General features: G+C 49.5%; 1 protein-coding gene across 13 annotated transcripts in view; it reads left to right on the top strand.

The window, feature by feature from the left end:
- TANC2 (tetratricopeptide repeat, ankyrin repeat and coiled-coil containing 2) overlaps positions 1-19,801 on the top strand; it is a 176,784-nt gene that overhangs the window by 90,453 nt on the left and 66,530 nt on the right. For all 13 annotated transcript variants that reach the window (XM_048926910.1, XM_048926909.1, XM_048926919.1 and 10 more), the window contains 3 exons: positions 3,924-4,072; positions 7,711-7,897; positions 17,534-17,797. In XM_048926910.1, the coding sequence (XP_048782867.1) occupies positions 3,924-4,072; positions 7,711-7,897; positions 17,534-17,797 (600 nt within the window). The remainder of the gene's footprint in view (positions 1-3,923; positions 4,073-7,710; positions 7,898-17,533; positions 17,798-19,801) is intronic.

The raw sequence follows: 19,801 nt of genomic DNA, 5'->3' as shown, positions 1-19,801 counted from the left end.
ATCAGTAACTATGAACCCAACTCCAGTTCAAGGCTCAGTACCTACAAACCCAACTGAATTCGTGGCTCTGTACCTCCAAACCCAATTCATGGCTCAGTACCTACAAAACCAGCTCCAACTCATGGCTCAGTACCTGCAAACCCAACTCCAACTCATGACTCTGTACCTACAAACCCAACTCATGGCTCAGTACCTACAAACCCAGCTCCAACTCATGGCTCTGTACCTACAAACCCAACTCATGGCTCAGTACCTGCAAACCCAACTCCAACTCATGGCTCAGCACCTGCAAACCCAGCTCCAACTCATGGCTCTGTACCTACAAACCCAACTCCAACTCATGGCTCAGTACCTACAAAACCAGCTCCAACTCATGACTCTGTACCTCCAAACCCAATTCATGGCTCAGTACCTACAAAACCAGCTCCAACTCATGGCTCTGTACCTACAAACCCAACTCCAACTCATGGCTCTGTACCTACAAACCCAACTCCAACTCATGGCTCAGTACCTGCAAACCCAACTCCACCCAAAACCTTTTTGATGCAGGCAGGATGACCTGAACTAGGCGCTGTATGGCAGAAGTGGAAGAACTGCAAATTACTTCTGGAGCATTGAGAAAACTCCCTTTTTCTTTGAAGCTGGTTCCTGAGCGAGGCCAGGAATGATGCTGAGCGTTGTGGTCTGTCCTGGCACCCTGCTTTGGAATTGAGCTAAAACTTCTGATTTTGTTACACATGTAGGTTTTTTCTTTGCAACCAGGAGACCAATGTAGTGTTGCTCCAAAGTTGAACCCTTCCAAAGTACCCAGAGCCTGTGTAGGTGAGTTGTTGGGATCCACGAAATTGCTCCCAGCAGCCCTCATTCAGGTAATTCTGGGGTGAATCGCACAAGCGATGGGGCTTAGCTGAAATGGGTTCAGCTGTTGGAAAGGAAGGAGAATCAGAGGCATCCATTTGGTCGTTGTGCTCAGCTTGTAGTGCTCTCAGTCTCTGCACAAACCGTCTTACATCAGTGCAGGAGCTTTGATTTGCTTCTGTTGTGTAACACAGCAGCTGCCTGTCTGTCCTGAAGATGAAGGGTTGGAAGAAGCGAGCTGTTCTCCAGAAATGGGATTACCTCTTGCGTGTGGCCTTTTGCATAGTGCTCCTCTGCTTTCTGTTTTGAAGGTGCCTCTTACGAAAAGGTCACCGTGAAAGAATCCAAATGTCTTATTTTTGGGTTCATTTGTTTTGGCAGCACAAAGCGAGGCAGCGTGTGTGCATTTTCCTTCCCCAAAACAATGCATGTGCTGCTCAGACAAATTACCTCTCCTTCCTCTGAGCCCGACCTCTCCTGGTGCAGAGGGTATTAATAACAGATTGTTGGTTATGTTATGGGAAACGAGCAGATCCCTGCAGTGTGGTGGTGTTTCTTGCTGCCAGATTTGTGCTCCTGGAACCCATTGCACTGAAGTGTGCATGAAATGTGGCCGCAGCATTGACTGCATTGTGCCTGCAAGGCTGGAGAGGTGATGCCCACCTTGCTGGAAGCATTGGGTCTCGCTGCCAGTAGGAGTCACAGACCTCTTGGAGCTGCTTGCTCTCTTCTTTGATACTCAGTTCAGACCAAAAACTGAAAGGTGGTGTGATCCAATCCAGTGGTGCTTTGCTAAAGCTCAGAGCTCTCTGCGCTTTGCAGTCGCTGTTGTAATAAAGCAGTGGATGGTTTGAGGCTGCCCAGGATGCTCTTGGATGCTCTCCGTGTTCATGCCCTGCACTGTGAGGAGGCTGCAGCCCTGCCAGGCAGCTCTCACCTGTCTGTGCCATGAAGGGGAGGGAGCTGGGCAGGGGCTGGAGCACAGCTTTCATAGGGAGCAGCTGGGGGAACTGCAATCATTCAGTGTGGAAAAGGGGAGGCACAAGGGGCACCATGCTGCTCCCCAGAGGAGGTTGTAGCATGGTGGGTTTGATCTCTGCTCCCAGTAACAGTGATAGGATGGGAGGCGATGGCCTGCAGTTGCACCAGAGAGGGTCCAGTTGGAGCAGTTTGTTCTGCAGAGTGATCAAATGCTGGCATGGTCTGCCCAGGGAGCAGGGAGTCCCTGGAGGTGTTCAGAACCATGGAGACGTGGCACTGAGGGATGTAGCTATGGGCACAGTGGGGTGGGCTTGGACATGGGGGTCTCAGATAGTCTCAGAGGTCTTTTCCAGCCTTTGTGGTTCTGTAAGCTGGGCTAAGCTCATAACTTCATTTTAGGGACAAACAACAGTTTTGTGCCCATGGGAGCAGTTGTAGGGTTGGTGTGGGCAGGGTTACATCCAGCCCCAAAGGGGTGAGCCATGGCTCAGCTGCAGGAACCCATACCCAGCGTTGCTCCCCATGCATCTCTGCAGACACCACGTGTGACAGACTGCACAGTCAGCTGTTTGCTAATTTTAGGCCAGTACAGAGATCTGGGATAAATTCTAAGTCTGCTTTTAAAAAAAGCAGAGATAACCTTGGAAATCAAAGTCCGTAAACTTCTCATTTTACGTAAAAATATCTGTTCCGAATTTGACTCCCTGAGATGGTAAATGCCCACAGCCCAGATGTGGGTGGTCAGCAGCTCGGGAAAATTGGGCCATCCATCTAAATTTGTCTCTGTCTTCAATCCATCCTATTCACTTCTGCGTGCTTTAAAGTGGTACAACAGGGATTCGGTGACTTAGAAGACAGCTTCCATTCTCACGCTCCGTAATCCACTTTCCTCATGGTGAAGCTGCCATGGAAGCAGTGCTCCCGGAGCCAGCAGTGCTCACTAGCATTGACTTTGTTGCTTGGAGGTGCCCCGGGGCTCCCGAGGGCTGTGGTGTGGGTGAAGCACCCAGAATTTGCAGGCAGCTCCCATGAGATGTGCACTGGGAGCTGGATGGGAGTTTCTGGGTGCAGCTGGCTTGCATTTACTGAAGGCTTTTGTACATAACCCTGATCGTCTGCTTGGTGATGTTCAGTTACAGTTATCAGAGAGCTCTGTATGAAGCTCCAGGCTGAGAGCTGCAGCAGCCTCGAGCCAGGACGCGGGAAAGGTGATGGGCTCTTTTCCAGATTGTACATGATCAGATGAATAATTAACTGTGGAGTCATTGCAAATCCTAATTAGCATCCTACAGCTGCGCCAAGCGCGGCGTTGCATCGGTGTGATGTGGGAAGAGGTTGACCTTCAGGCTTCGACTGCACTGCAGCAGCTGTGGTCAGTGGGGCAGAATGCAGCCTCACCATTGGGATGCCACAAGTCATTAAACAGCCTAAATTTTTGGCAGGAAAACTCGAGGAAACAATCATCTGGAATTTTGCCTTTTGATGTCATTTTTAAGCTTGGTGGGGGCTGGGAGGTGCTCTCACCTCTGTGTCACAGCCCAAACGATGCGCAAGGAAACCTCTCCAGAGCAGCACTTCCCATATAATCCTGAGCATGTCAGAAGCTGCAGATGACAGCAAACGATGCTCGTGATTTTTCTGCCCTATCCTGTTCACCCCTGAGAAGTGCAGGTTTGCTGCTGAGCATCTCATGTAGCGCTTTAGGAGCAGCAGAAGTTGGCACATGTGGGTTTGAATTCACATCCAGGAAATCTTGCTTCCCAGTTGGGATTCCTGTTGGTGGGGCAGGGAAGAGGAGGTGAATGCGTTGCTTCCACCTGAGGTGCAGAGAATAAAACAAGCGATGAGAGCAGAAATAACAGCCGGAGTAAGAGTAAACATGCCTTCACAGCTGGGGGAATGAATAACCTACAATTAATGACCATCAAATAACATTAGCACGGATTTGAATGACGTCTGTGACCTGAAATCCTGGATACAGAAGTCACAGCATGGAAAGTTAGCTGCGTTCTGTTGGTAAATGCACTGAGCAGTAGCCAAGGTCAGCAATTTATCTCAACCTGTTTGTTTTTCTCTCTCCTCAGGTGACACTGAGCAGGAGCTGGGACCCCCTCCATCCGTAGATGAGGCAGCAAATACACTCATGACTCGCCTGGGCTTCCTCCTGGGGGAGAAAGTCACAGAGGTACAGCCAGGGCCCCAGTACAGCATGGAGGTGCAGGATGAGAACCAGGTATGTCGTGTCCTCTGCTCTCCTTTTAACAGCAGAATCACTGCATGCTTGGGTTGGGAGGGACCTTACAGCCCCCAGCCCCTCTCCCTGCTGTGGGTTGGCTGCCCTGCAGCTCAGCAAACCCAGAGCCCATCCATGGCACTGGGCACCTCCAGCAATGGGGCACCCACAGCTCTGGACAGTTCCAGCGCCTCGCTGCCTCTGGATAACAGATTTCCCCCTCACATCTGACCTGAATCTCCCTTCTTTTAGTTTAAGGCTGTTCACCCTTTGTTCCATCACTCTCTGCCCCTATTTAAGCTCCATTCCAACACTGGAAGGTGCTTGATGATTCTGTTGGTTCCCATCTGAATGCAGGATGAGAGATGGTGGTTATTTCCTCATTACATGACAGCTGAGTGTCTCCTGATGATGAAACGATTGTTGTTAGGTAGAAGGCTGGATCTCCTTGTTCAGCAGTGAATCATTGCTCTGCATTCCAGGGATCAGCTCCCACCATGTGAAGCAGCTCCTGTTGTTTTTCTATGTCTGCAAATGTGGGAGTGAGCAGCATTTCTAATCAGAGTACAATGATCAAAATAATAAATAATCTGTCCTTGTCACGTGCAGTATTTCAGAAGCATTTTAGCACTGTTGCACAAAGGCTGGCTGTCTCTCCAGGAAGAATAAATAGCTGGTAGTGGTGTTATTTTACATATGGTCACAGATTTTGCTTTTGTTGGCCTAACAAGATGGTTTCATACTTGGAAACAGGTATAGAAAGCAAACGGTACAATCTCTGTTGTGATTGAACGTGCTGCATCCTCTCTGGCTGCTGAAAAGGGAAGGAGCACAAGGTTGGGATCTTGGCTGCAGTGTAGGGTTGGCAGAACCTGCTTGAGTTTCTTCGTCCTGCTGTTCACTGGGCTGTGTCCAGTGCCATCAGTGCTGATGAAATGAGGACAAGGCTGGGAGACATCCTGCTGTTGGTTTTGAATATTGTTTTAAGCTAAGAGAAGGACGAGCCAGCAGGTAACAGAGCAACATGAGACTCACAAGCTCAGCTGTAACTCTTCTGTTCTTTTAACAGTCATCGCATGACTCTGCAGGATTCTGTCTCTGCTTTAGATACCAACACAGCACAATTCCAGAGACCAGGCTCACATTGCTGACTTCCCTAGGAGAGTCGATGAGAAACAGCAGCCAGAAATGGCACTGGGATTTCATGTGGCCCTATTGGCATCCACGGAGCTCTGTCCCAAAGTGCCCCTGGAAGGGGATGGCACAGCACCCAGCATTGCTCCAAGTGCTCCGCTGGGCAGCTGGGCTCCCTCAGCCCCATTCCATAGGCACAGCCAATGGGTTTGGGTCTTCCATCTCCTCCTCAGCCTGAAGATGGATGCCAAGAGATGTGTTTTTGTAAAAGCTTGGCCTTTAACGCATTCATGAGGTTTTTAATGATGTCATTCAGCTTTCTGTTGATGTGAGATGAGATGCAGTGGATGGAAGGTGTTCACCATTGTGCCAGAGGATGGGCTTTAGTGGCACCTGGTGGAGCGGGGTGCTCCACAGCCAAGCACTCTGCTCCAAATGGTTTCTTTTGTTGCTGCCTCTGGACAAAAATTAAAATCCCATCTTCTCTCTCAAGTAGAAATATTTAAAGAGAAGCAGCAAAGGGTTGTCCTGTAAATAGATGGATATCTCGGTCTGCATGCTAATTTTTGCATTAAAAATGTTTCACAAGGTTCTTGATTGCCATTCATAGCTGGAAAAGAGAGAATGGTTCCTCCATGAGCACATTAATTCCTTTCTTGCTTGCTGGGTGTGGGGCTCAGGGCTCGGCTGTTTGGGGCTCCATGGGTTGAGAACCTCTTGGGCTCTCCTTCCCAAAGTGATTCTTCCCTCAGCTCTGCTGCTGAAAGCAGCACTGAAAATGGTGTGATAAGGAATTCATGGGGTATGCAAAGATTAATGCTTCCAACGCTGAGCAGATGAGGGGCAGAGGTGCTCCTACTGTTGCTGCCCCATCAGCACATCCAGTGCCTGGTTCTGAGTGCACTGAAGGATGCAGTCCCTAATGCAGATTGCTGTGGAACGGCGTGCCTGATGGAAGGTCTCTTCCTTAATCACGCTTTCCTTAATGAGAGATCACGAACGTCAAAGAATTAATCCTTTCTCTTTGACTTTTTGGGGAGCTGTGTTTGAACGGAGCGGCACAAAGGGGATGTGGGACTGTGACAGAGGAGTTTAATTCTGTGGAGCTTAGTGAGGATGTGACAGATGAAACAGCAGCAATTGTATTAATACAGAACGTTCTGTCAGTGGGAATGGATGCTTAAAGCGAGCGCAGAGGAAGGTTCTTTTATACAGATACAGAAATAAAACATCAGTCACTGCCGAGCTGTGGCTGCGTTACTGAGCTGCTTCCTTCTGCACAGAGCTCAGTCTGCAGAGCTGCATCAATGGGGCCACAAATAAAAGCATTGGTAAGGACATCACTTCTGGTGTTCCATCAGACAGCGATGCTATCGGCCGGCGGAGGACTGAGCTTTAATTTCAATGTTTTAAGGTTGGCAGATTGTTCTGCTGACCCCGAGATAAGCTAAGATTTCGGTATAGCAGTTGAGATGAAGGCTTGGCACAGCCTTGCCATGCACAGCACGGAGCTGCAGCAGTTCTGTGTGCTCTGACAGCTCACTGGGGCTGGGCTGCTTGGGGGGCTGCCCCACACCATGCCCACTCCCATTCTACAAGGACTCCTTTGGCTGGGGCAGCACAGAGGTTGGCTGCCTGCCTTGGGATCCCTGTTCTGCTTACTGAAGTCCTTCCTGGGTAATTTGTGAACTTGAAGTAGAGCAGTGAGAAGGAAGAAACCAGTCTGACTTCAGACATGTTTTGTGACGTGAGCACGATGCTGTCTGTGGGCAGTCTGGGTTCAAATGGCGTGAATGTGGGAATGCAGATCTCTGGGATTATTAGGAAAGTATTCAGCCAGAATACAAGGAATCTCAATTAAGGAAATTCCAAATTGGCAGTTAACTTCAGCTGCTCCTTCCTTGGGGCAGGACCACTCTGCAACAGCAAAAACAGGCAGGCAGGGTGGGCTCACCCAGTATCAGTGTGCCCTGCAGCCACACTTACAGCACAGCTTGTCACCAGTGGCACCCAGCAGCAATTCTGTTTTCTTAATAAACTCATCTGCCTGCACAGCATCAGATCTATAAACTCAGGATTTTTTTGCATGCAGTTTTTTGCAGATAACTTTTAGAACAGCGGGCTTTTTGTGCTGCTGTATTTCTCCTTGTATTCTGTCCATGGAGTGCTGGGATATCTTAGGAACCCTCTATAATGGGGAAGGCAGAATGTCCGGGGCCAACTCTACCCAGATTGGGAATTTGGAGTCCCTCTGAGCAGAGCTGTGAGACCGCTGTTGGTTTTCCCCAACATAGGAAACATTCACAAAGCAAAAGGAAAAATTGCAGTCCCTCTGGGATTTCTGAGCAGATGTAAATGGCACAGAGGTCTCGGCAGGATTTCCTGAGTTTGCTTTGTCTCGCTGTTAGTCAAGGTGAGCTCAGCACCACTTAGCAGAGCGCTCGCACCCTTCCATAGCAGCTCACAGAGCCGCCCTTTGCTGACTGCACCTTCCCTCTTTGCAGAGCTCGGCAGTGACGCAGCGCATCAGCCCCTGCTCCACACTGACCAGCAGCACGGCCTCACCGCCCGCCAGCAGCCCCTGCTCCACCCTGCCACCCGTCAGCACCAACGTCCCTGCCAAGGACTGCAGCTACGGGGCCGTCACCAGCCCCACGTCCACGCTGGAGAGCAGGGACAGCGGCATCATAGGTGAGCAGGGCTGCGTGCCCTCCTGCTCTCCTCCTCCAAGCTTTGTTTTGAGCGGCTTGTGCCCACCTTTGGTGATTAACGAGTGGGAGGTGTGCACCGCGGTCACCCTCCATCACTGGTAAACTGATGTGGAGATGGTGGGAGTCGCGATGGGTTGAGGTTGGTGAAGTGGAAATCATTCGGTGCAAAGTTTTGGGAGGTGCTTAAGTGGTAGAAGACAAAGAGTGCGGCTGTTTGTTCTCTGTCTTTTCTCCTGTCTTCCTCCCTCATTCTCCACTTCACATACTTGCTTCCTGCCATCTTTCTTCCCAGCGCTTTCCCCTCTCCTGTAGTTCTTATGAGGTTATTTCTCATACCAATATTTCCCTTTGTTTGCCATCGTTTCCCTCCTGCTCTCTGTGCAGATGCTCGTAGAGTCATAGAATGGCTTGGCTTGGAAGGGACCTCAAGGATCATGAAGCTCCAACCTCCACATATAGTATTAGACCTGGTTTTAGGCTGCCCAGGGCCCCATCCAACCTGGCCTTGAACACCTCCAGCGTGATGAGCATCCACAGCCTCTCTGGGCAGCTGTTCCAGCATCTCACCGCTCCCATAGTAAAGAACTTTCCCCTGATACCCAACCATTTCCCCTTGTCCTGCTGTTATCTCCCTTTTCACAGAGTTGATTCCCCTCCTGTTTGCAGGCTCCCTTTAGGTACTGCAGGCTGCAGTGAGGTCACCTCACAGCCTTCTTTTCTCCAGGCTGAATGAGCCCAGCTCCCTCAGCCTGTCTTTGTATGGAGGTGCTCCAGTCCCCTGATCTCTCCAACAGCTCTGTGTCTTTCTTGTATTGGCTGCCCCTCACTTGAACCCTTGTTTGGAAAGGGGTGAGTTTCCAGGTCCCATAAGTCAGCTGGGGTGGGCAGTGCCAGGTGGGGCTCCCATCCTCCCCTGCTCCCCCAGGTGATGTCAGAACCTTCTGCTTCCTTCAGCGTTTTCCTTCCTCTCTGCTATCCAGCCCCTACCCACTCTTTTCCAATGTTAAAAAGAATGGATGGAGATCCCACCTTTGTAGCTCAAATACTGTCAGATTTTCTGTAGAATTATTCAATGAGAAGAAGGAGACAGGGACAAGTGTTCTTATTTGCAGCTTCTAACATAGCACTGTTGAACTCCTAATTGTAGAGGATAGATGGGAATGCCTTTGGATTCTTCCTGCTCTCCAGTTCTTCCCCGTTGCTGGTGTGGAGAATCTTGAGAAAATAACCCACACAGATTCATGTGTGCTCAGATGTGAAGGTGCAGTGGGAGAGAAGTGATGGTCCAAGCATGGTTGTCCTTCCCTCTGCTTATGTTGGGTATTTCTCCAGCTGAGATGATTTCACTTTGCCAGCAGGTCACATAGTGCTGGTGGGGGAAAAAGCAGAGAAGGAAGGTGGTTCGTTTGGAGAGATTGGTTGTGCTGGTGATTAATAGTTTGCTCGGCTGATGGGGAAACCTGGGCTCAGTTCATGTGGTCTGTGCCACAGAACAGCACTTCTGTCTGCGTGATGTTAAAACACAAAACCAAGAGCCATAGGGAGCTGCATAGCAGAACAGGCTGGTGGCTTCTGGTGCTCCAAAGTGTGGGGGGTGGCTGCTGTGGGGTCTGGCTGTGCCATCTGCCCAGGTGAGGGGCATGGGAAGTGCAGGTGGTCCCAGCAGCACATCTGTGAGGCTGGGAGTGTCAGCACACCGCTGGTGGGATGCGATGCTGGAGCTGCTGGTTCTGTCGTGCCCCCCATCCCATTCTGTAGTCATTTCTTAAAGTCAGAACGCAATCTTGTTCCGTTCAGAACACAGAAGATTCTCTTGGAAATATTTCTTTCAGGAGCTTAGACTTCTTTTTCCCCATGGAAAAAATGGAAAGTGAAAGAAAGTGGCTTATCCCAAGGTTATGGTAATGTATCCCAGATGGAAAAGTCACGTAAAAGCACGTTCATATGGTGCAGGGGAAGGCTTTCAGAAAGCAGTGCTTCCCACTTCTTCTGTTAGCACTCAGAGGCACAAGACAGCCTCTGCCTCCCCTCCTTGCCCCTCTTCCCTTTGACCATAACGTTTTCAACGCCGCCCCACTCTGCCCTTCAATAGAAGCTATGCAGCCATAACACAGGGGTACAGTAACAGGAGTGCAATCTTCTCCAGCAGCAAAAGAAGTGGGGATTTTTGCAGCCAAATCTTTCTACTTCTCTGCAAGGCATGATGCAGCACAAGCAAAGGGATGGTTGTGCATTTGTGCCATCGTCGCACCGGTTGGATGTGAGCTGCTGTGCTGTGGTTCTGTAAGGTACTCTCTGTATGGCAATGGTTCTTCACAATTATTTCCAGGGGAATGGGCCATCCGTGCAGCACACAGACAGCTGTGCTCTCCTATTTAGAGCAGCACCAGCTCTTTTGTTTCTGGAGGGTCGGGGATCAGGTTTCCCTCTGCTGCATTCCTCCTTTATTGGATGCAGAGCCCCTTGGTGCGTTTCCCTTGCTTGTGTTTGCTCTGTGTGAAGAGAACCACGCTGATGGCCTTTGCCCTGAGTGGCCCTAGTGGCACTTGGAAGTGTAAATCCATTGGAGATTTCCATCTCAAAGTGCTGCCTGCACTTTGGTGTAGAAAAAGAGTGAACATTTCTGGAGGTGTTGTGTGGTTCCCAGTCGTGGTCACCCTCCTGCTCCTCCCAGATACCTGATGTCACTGCTGCCCCCGTCCACCTCCACAAAGGCTCCACAGAACCTCTCAAAACGATGTTATGGGAGAAAGCTGTTGCAGAACTGTTGGGTTTTCTTCCTCTTGGAAGCTCAGCCTTGGGTTAGGAGTGCAGGGCAATAGCAGTGCAGTGGTGGCACTGCAGCTGAAGGAAGGGCTGATGTTTGGGGGGTTATCTGCTGCATCTTTTATAGCTGCCACTGAAAGCTATCATAAATGTATGTGTTTGCTTGCAGAACAAGGAAAGGGGGGAGGAGGGAGGCGGAGGGAGCTGACAGGAGCCCGGAGCCAGTCAGCCTTCTCCTGGAAGCTGCTAAATCCTTTCAGTGCAGCAGAGCGGCTGCTGGGAGTGCTGACCTGGCTGTAACCTCTGAAGAGCTTCCCGGAGTTGTTGGCTCTCACAGCACAGAGGCAGCCAACTGCTGGTGTTCAGAATCTGCTACTGGAAAGAAAAGTGTTCACAGAACCCCGCGCTCCTCCACTGGACCTCAGTGCTGTTGGGTGCTGTGCATCCCAGCAGAAATGCACTTCTGATGCATGGCTGAATGCAGAACATCTCTGACATTGCCATGCAAGGCTGTGCTCTGCCAGCACATAAAGAATCATAGAATCATAGAATGGCCTGGGTTGAAAAGGAGCACAATGATCATCTGGTTCCATCACCCTGCTGTGTGCAGGTCACCAACCAGCAGCCCAGGCTGCCCAGAGCCACATCCAGCCTGGCCTTGAATGCCTGCAGGGATGGGGCATCCACAGCCTCCTTGGGCAACCTGTAACAGTGCCTCACCGCCCTCTGATGAAAAATGAAGTCCTGTGCTGCTCTGCAGTGTTTACTGAGGGGATCATTTGGAGCAAGGAGATGTTTATGATGCTGAAGCAGCTGAAAGCAAAGGCAGTGAGCTGGGTAGGTCCTCCTGCACCGCTGCTGCCATGGTGTAGGTGGGTTTCATCCCATGCACACTAATTGGTTTCTCTTAGGTTTTGTGTGCTTGACAGTGAAGGCTGACTTCTGAGCTGTCACTGAGTCGCTGCTTCCTACATGTGTGTCTGTGGGTGAAAAATGGGTTTGTGAATAAATTGGTCCGGGCTGCATGCTAAGCAGAAGAGATGCTGCTGGCAGGAAACCAAGATGGGTTTCTTTACAGATTTTGTTTGGAGAAGGGAGCAAAGAGCAGCTCAGAGGTCCCTCCAAGATGGATTTTACTCTGGTTAGATATTGTTGTGACCCTACAGCTGTTGAGTTCGAGTTCTGACATTCTCATCAGTATCATGAAGCGGTTGGTTAATAATGAATAAGGTTTCTAAGAACTACAGATTTTTCAGGCTGCCCATCCGTGCTGATTCCCCGGAGGAGGAGCTCCCTAAAAATGTTGGGTATTGATGAGCTCTGCTCAGTAATGCATCTGCAGCTTGCAGTGGTGGGATAACGGGGCAGGAGGAGGAAGGAGAGGTGATTTATCAGGCATCTCATGTGTTGGGCATCGTCGGTGGGAGTGTTGCATCTCAGTGGCATTGAGTGTAGGAACCATTCCTGGATCCTGACCCCATTGTGGCTCTGTTTCCTTAAATTGGACAAGCTGAGCGAAAGGAAGGCTGTGTTGGCACTCGTGGTTCATGCTCAGTGTGAGGGTGAGAAACCCAAACAGCAACCATGTCATGGAATGGCATTGCTGCCTTCCCTGGTTACGTCTGTGGGTTGCTGTGGGTCTGTGGGTCCCTGGTTACATCTACTGAAGTGGACCCTGCTTAGATGATGGGCTGGCAGAGGTGTGTGCTATGATTTGGGGGAAAAATGGGAGAAAGAGGGTGCTGGAGTGAGTAAAGCAGAAGTAAGTGGCACAGAAGATGTGTTGTGTTGAAACTGAAATCTGCTTGGTTTACAGTCCAGGCTGGTAGAGGGAGAACATGGAAGGGTTGAAAGGATCTGTGGAATTACTGGAAGAAAGAAACTGAAAGCACTGATGAGAAGACAGCTAGAGGGAAGTTCAGTGCTGCCAGCTCCCACGGGGTTATTTTGGATTTGGATTTGGAACAGAGGGCTTGGAAGCATTGGCTGCTGATGGCCTGAGATCTGGTGGGGCTCTCCATTCTTATTATAAGAGCAGCAGGAGTTTAACCTTTGTGGTTATGAAGAAAAGCTCAACAACAGCCTGAATGTGCCCTGTGGGTTAAAACCAAGTATAGAATCATAGAATGGCAGAATCATGGAATGGGTTGGGTTGGAAGGGACCTCAAGGGTCGTCACACTCCAACCTCCTTGCCTCAGCCAACTGACTTGGTGTGTAACAACTCCCCTCCACATGCCTCCTTTTTGCTCTCTTTTTTAAAATCTTATAACTTTAAAGCCAGTTTCGAGGCCATTAGGATCCTGAAGGAGCCCCTCGTCTGTCATTGTGCATTCCTGTCACAGAGGTTCTCCTCCAGCTGTCCTTAGAATCACAGAACCATCACCAAGGTTGGAGTAGAGCTCTAGATCACCCAGTCCAACCTGTGTGGTTCTGTAACAGGGATGTGTTCAAATAATTGTATTTTGGGACACATTCCCTTGTTTAACATGTATTGTGCTTTGGAAGATGAGAACTGTTGCCTGTAGATTGGATTTGGAGCCCTTATAACAGATCTCTTTGATGTTTGCTGTGCTTAAAAGCACTCATCACCGTGTTTCCCCAAACAAGAACCTGCAGTAGAGGAGCTGGAGCTGTGCTGCTCTGTGCTGTTTGCATGGGGCTGTGTGCAGTGCTGCTGCTCTGCTGCATTTCTGCCCTGCACAGCACAGAGCTATTGAGCCCCGTCTGCCTTGCAGGCATTCCTGCTGTTTCTCATTCCTGCTTGCCAGGGAATTCAGATTTAGAACCGAAAGAATACGGGGTCAGCATGATGGTATGGCCAAGGTATTTTTCATTACGTTCCGAGAGCTTTGTGTGCTCCCTGTGATTGATGGTAGCTTCAGGCTTGAAACAGAAATGAGTTTACCTGCTTAATCTCCGTTGTTTTTAATAGGATTGGTGATGTGACTTAAAGCAGTGCTTGTTTTTCCCCTCTGTGTGAGACCACTGTTGTAAGAGAAGTGAAGCAGATGAGGAGCAGGCTGGGTTTGACCTCCAGCTTTAAGCAGGGCTGAAGGGGTCCAGTCTGTGTCCATTCCTTCCTTTCAGCTTGGACATCTCCAGCATGACATGGCAAGTTGTATCTGTGCTTGTAGTATATTGCCCAGGGAGGTGGTGGAGTCTCCTTCTGTGGATGTTCCAGACCCATCTGACATTGACCTGCATGTCCTATTTTATGGGGATTGGACACAATGATCTCTGGAGGTCTCTTCCAACCCCTGCAGTTCTGTGGTTCTGTGACATAAAGTTCTTAATCCACGGATTTCAGTTGGGGTCTTAAACTGCAGATTCCTGCCACGTGAAATAAATCTGATGCAGATCCAAGGGCTGGAAGTGGTTGTGCAGCTCTCTGTGCAGGCATGGGGAGTGAAACGAGATGAACCTGCAGTGTTTGCACAAGAGTTTCTTCTGTGCAGTGTTTGAAGCTCCCTGCTCTGCTGCAGTTAAGTTTTTAATGCAACAAAATCTGTATTTCCTCCTTGAGGTTTATCCTTAATTTCTATCTACAATTAATATTGTAGCTGCTGCATGTCATTAAATGGTAACCATAGAAAACTGCTTTTTCCTGCTGTTCCATCTGCACTGTGAGCAGAAAGGTGATGTTTTCCAGGCATGATTTTTGCCTCGAGGAGAATTGTATGGGATGGCAGAAATCCCTTTGTGTTGTGCCTGGAGACAAATGCAGCATTCGTGCTCCAAGGTGCAGACTGGCTTGCAGCTACAGGAGAAGTAATGCTTATTTCCTGTAAATACCTGATATTTCTTAGCAAAGTGCAGCACTGACTGCAGTGGCATCGAGGATGCTGTCATGGATGAGCTCCTGCTTGGATATGCAGTCTGGAAAAAGACCTCTCAGATCCCCAAGTCCAACCTCACCCCATCCCACCATGCCCATCACCATGTCCCCAAGTGCCACATCCCCACATTCTGGAGTACCTGCAGGGATGGGGACTCCCACACCTCCCTTGGCAGCCCATGCCAATGCATCACCACTACTTTGGTTGCTAACGTCCAACCTGACTCTGCCCTGGTGAAACATGAGGCCATCATCCCGTTGTATCGTGAGGTAGTTGGGAGAAGAAGCCAACCAAAAGAGAATCTGTAGGGATGCCTCCCCTCCTGCCATCCTCACACTGAGCTTCACAGCGCCCAGCTGCTGCCAGTGGGGCTGGAGCCTTGTGGCAGGGTCTGCACAGAGATGAATTCCTCAGTCCTGCCATCACAGGGCCTTTGTGCTCCTTAAAGGGCTGCACAGCTCTCAGATGCTTTAGATGCCCCAAATTCTGTCTGTGCTGGTATGAAATACGGTGTGGATTGGCCACCAGCTGACACACTGAAGATCTCTGTCTATGTGCATCTGTGTTTGTCTGCACATGGCATTAATGCAGTGCTGTTGGGAAGCACAGCCTGCCAGGTCCCATGCTTTCAGCACATGACTCCAGAGCTGCCCCATTGCTGTGCCCCCTGCCTCCATCCCTCCTGTGCTCCCCATCCGCAGCCTACACATGGCTGCAGCCCACCAGCTCCACTGGAGCAGCCCAGAACTGCAGCATTCTGTCTTTTTTGATACCCAGGTTGTGCTTTCCGGATGGATTCAGCAATGGGAAGAGCACCAAGTGCTGTTCTGTGTGCACAGCCCTGCAGCCCTTCCAGCCATGCTGCAGCACGTCCCATAACCCAGTGCAGGGCTATAGCCTGGGAAAGGCTCAGCCCAGAGAGATCTGCTCTCAGCAGATTGCCCCAGGTGAACATTCCTGCTCTGATGTGTCCGAGGTCATCAGTTTATCTTTCCCAAATCTAGAGCATGCCATCTGGTTTTGTATCCTTCTCTTTAAAGGTGGGACCCATAAGAGATTTTGCAACAACCAAGAGCTGTTGGTTTCCTTTACAACCTTTGCATTGAGGAAAGGTTTCCTCTTTTGTCTCCATCAGTGTGACAGCCACTGTGTGCTTTGATTTGCGCCTCCAGGGTGTGAGGACTTCAAGTATGGGGTTCTCATGGGTGCTGCTTCAGCCCCTTGGGGACAATTCAGTGCAGCTCAGGGTTGTGGGCTGTTGGGATTCTTTTTACAGCCCATCACTGCTCGTGTCACAGTCATGAATCACAGAGCCATGAAATCTCAGAGGATTGGCCCCAAATGTGTGCTGTAATGATCCTGCAGCAGAGCTGTGTGAGCATCAGCAGAAGTTTGGAACCTGTGTTTCATTTCTCAGAGTTATGGTGGAACACAGCACAATGCAGAGATAAGGAAGCGAAACTCTTTAAGTTATGACTCTTAGGAGTCATATTTTGGTCGAGAGAAAAGGTAAGAAAGTGACAGTTATTTGGGCATAGAGCCTGCCATCTGTGCTCGAAAAAGCTTACTTTGACCCATAGTTATTTTGGTTTTTACCCTCAGTTTGGTGTATTGAAGATCTTAGCTGCTGGTGTTTCTCTGCTAAGGTTAATAAGAAATGATTAATGAGAAATAGGCTGAGGTTTCTGAGAGGAATGTTCTGTGGGTGGGATGTATTGTGCTCAGCACTGCAGCTCTGTTCCAGTGGAAGTTTTATCCTAAAAAACGTATTTATCAGTGCTGGCAGCCAAAGAAACCTATAAGCACCTTTCTTGGTTTCATCTTAGCTTCTCCCATTGAAGTGTCAGCGTGTTTACCTGACAGAAGTGGGTGTCTCAATGCCAACAAGCAGATGTGGTTCTCATCAGCTGCATGTGTTGATTTCAGGCCTCAGAATATGTTACAGAGAGCTGAATTTTGGGACAGCCGTGGGGTACACAATCATTGAGCTGACAGCATGGATGGCAAGCACAGTGCCCAGAGAGAAAAAGATAGGAAAGGTGAAGGTTGAAGGCTGCACCAACTCTGTTGGGGTGGATGTGGAGTGGACATTGCTTTTATGTCTTTGTATTTGTGGATGATGAGTTGGTGGCTTTACATGGAAGTGGTTGATGTCTCAGTGTAAAGCTCAGCATGGGGGTGGGTGGTAATGAGGGAGCGCAGCGTCCTGTGCTCCAAGGGGGACGGTGGTGGGATGTGCACTACCAGCACTTGGCCACAGAGCCACACCACTGTGCCCAGGGACAGAAATTAGCAGAGAGTTTGGCTTTGGCTTGGTATTTACCATGGGCTACATGAAAGTGATGCATTTCAGGGGATTTAGGAGATAAATATCTCCAGGTCCATCTATGCACACACCCAGGGCTTAGGAAGAGTTGGGATGAAGTTGATTGTTGAGTTGAATGGTGAGTTATGTGTTAATATATCAGCAGCCCTGCTCTTGGGAACCGGGCAGTGCAAGGGGAAACAGATGGATATTGCACAGAAAGCATCCCAGAACCAGCACAAATCAAAGCACTGGGGTCAGGTTCTGAGCTGAACTCACCCAGAGGAGCAGTTGTTGGTGTGAGGCAGGTGGGGGTTCCGTCTGTGTGGCACCTCGTTGTCAGACAGTCTTTATAAACCATATTTTGTCAGGTGATGCATTCCTGAGAGCAACGTCTGGGAAGGTTGTGGCTGTGATGCAAATTGAGAGGTAGGAGCAGCGCTGCTAATGGATCATCCTTAATTGTTTCTGGGGTTGTGTGCTCTTAACGCAGCGTTGCACATCATTTTTAATGCTCTCTGTAATTACAGACGGCTTCTATTGGTGTGAGCCCGAACGTTCTTGCAGAAGCAGTGTCATTAAGTGCAATTTCATCTCTGATTTATGTGGAGTGTGGTTTTTTGGCTGCGCGGCGCCGTGCACAGCACTGTGAGTGTGCAAGCACCTCATCCTCCCATGCTCATTTTCTTTGTGATTCTTTCCTTCAAGCCACTTTGACGAGCTACTCTGAGAACGTGGAGCGCACAAAGTATGGAGGGGAAAGCAGCAAGGAGATGGGCTCGGGAGGCAACCTGAAGCCCTGGCAGTCCCAGAAGTCCAGCATGGACTCGTGCCTGTACCGTGTGGATGAGAACATGACAGCCTCAACCTACAGCCTGAACAAGATCCCGGAGAGGAACCTGGAGACCGTCCTGTCCCAGTCAGTGCAGTCCATCCCGCTGTACCTCATGCCACGGCCCAACTCGGTCGCAGGTAAGAGCATGATGGCTTTGCCTTCGGGTTGGATTGTAGCTCAAGGTGCGGCCCTTTCATGTCACAGCCCTTGTCCTGTGCTCCTTTCTGTAGTCATCATCGTTTAGTGGGACAGAAACTGTCTTCTCACGTGCCACAGTACTTCTAAATGGAGAACTCTGGTGGGGAGAACTGTTTCTGTTGTTGTTTAATGGCTCTGTTGGCCATCTGTGATGTCATTTTTACAAAGCTGTATAGCTGTATGATTATTGGCAAGGAGTTGTAACAAAGCAGAATGTATTTCCTTCCTGCCTTGCAATACGAATATGCAGTATTTCAAACGTGAGGTCGATTCCACATCTTCCACTTCTTGTCTTCCAAAGGGAAAAAGCCAAGTGCCCAAACTTCCCTGCTGATCCTCAGAGCCTCACAGTGAAGCCAATTAGGATAAGCTATCTGCAGAATAATTGCTGTGGATCCCACCTCTCTCAATGGGACTTCACCCTGGCTGCATTAGCACACACATGTGCATGCACTGCTTCCCCTGGAGCAGCACCTGAGCTCGGCCAACAACCAGACTTCTTTTGTTCAGAACTCTCTTCATTTAATTTCAGATGCACTGTTGGAAAGGTTCTTAAATGATGTAGCAATAGCTTAGTGGTGTCTGAACACTGCTGAGGTCAGATTTCAAATTGGTACCAGTACAGCAGCAAGAGGGAGGATTAGAAATGCTAAAGCTGTACTGAAAAGCTTCTTGTTTGGAATTATTCTTTCTTGCATGCTGCTGTGTGTTTTTTGCTTGCTGGGTAACTTCTCTGGGATTGCACATGGGTGATCATTATGGGTCTCTTCTGACTTGGGGGATCCTGTGATGGTCCTGTGATGATGTTGAGGTGTCTGTCTCCATAGACACGTGGGAAGGTTGAGCCTTGGTCTGTGTGCAGACCAGAATCTGTTCTGGGATAATGTCTGTCAAAGCAGCAGTGCTTCTCCACCCAGGCTGCATTGCATAACTGGATTACATTGCCTCTTTAATCCCACTCCAGAGTCAGAGGCCCAAAAGCAATATAGGAATGAGTTTGTCATCAATGCTAAAATACAGAGTGTGGTGGTACAACATCTGTCACGCACTCACATCTGAGAGACTGAAAGCATGGGATTTCAGCATGGAAACAAGTGATGGGAACAAAAAGAACTGAAACTCAGGCTGCAAAGCCTCATCACATTGGATTGGGGTTCATTTCTTGTGGCTGAGCCCTCACCAACACCATCAGAGGAGTGCTGGGCTGCTCACTGCACACATTGGGTTGGTTGGGTTGCCTGTGGGAGGGGTTGAGGTGGAGGTGCAGCCATCCAGCAGAGTTGGGGAGCACCTCTTCCTTCTGTGTTCTTGTGCTCTGTAATGTTCAACTAACACACGTATTCCAGGATAAAGTGGAGTGGGAATAACGATGGAAAAGAAGGTTCAGATTAACCTGTTGGTCGTTTGATGTCAGATGTTTTTTCCCACAAGTTCAAGTGCTGCAGTGTTACATTTTCTAGTTGTTACATGAGTGATGGGAGAGGGAACCCAGCTCAGAGCTGCCATGGTTGACTGCAGCCTATCTGCAAAGCATGCTGCTGCCCAAAGGCAGTGCTGCCTGCAAGCCACCTCCTCGCACCAGCATTGCACACTTTGCAGCCAGCTGGTAAACCAGATCAGTGTGCTAATTGGGCTGGAAATTAACCCTGCAGGTGTTCATCTCGAGGCACAGGTTGGTGAGCATGGAGCAGGGCACGTGGCCATACTGTCTTTTAGCAGTGTTCCTTGTGTGAAGCCAACCACACCTTTGCTAACACACACTGTTCTTGGTTCTGTTTTGTAACGCTGCTGAATGTGTGCACAGGCAATGTGTTTACACACGATCTGTTGTAGGGATGCAGTGCATAGCAGCACTTCCACCTCGTGGCTTTGTAATGTATTATTTTTTTTAATTTTCTATTAAAGTTGTCCTTGCATAGCCTCCAGAATGGCACCAGGCTGTT

This window comes from Lagopus muta, chromosome 25 (genome assembly GCF_023343835.1).
Source record: "Lagopus muta isolate bLagMut1 chromosome 25, bLagMut1 primary, whole genome shotgun sequence".
In the NCBI taxonomy this organism is placed as follows: domain Eukaryota; kingdom Metazoa; phylum Chordata; class Aves; order Galliformes; family Phasianidae; genus Lagopus; species Lagopus muta.
This window is presented reverse-complemented; position numbering and strand designations above follow the sequence as displayed.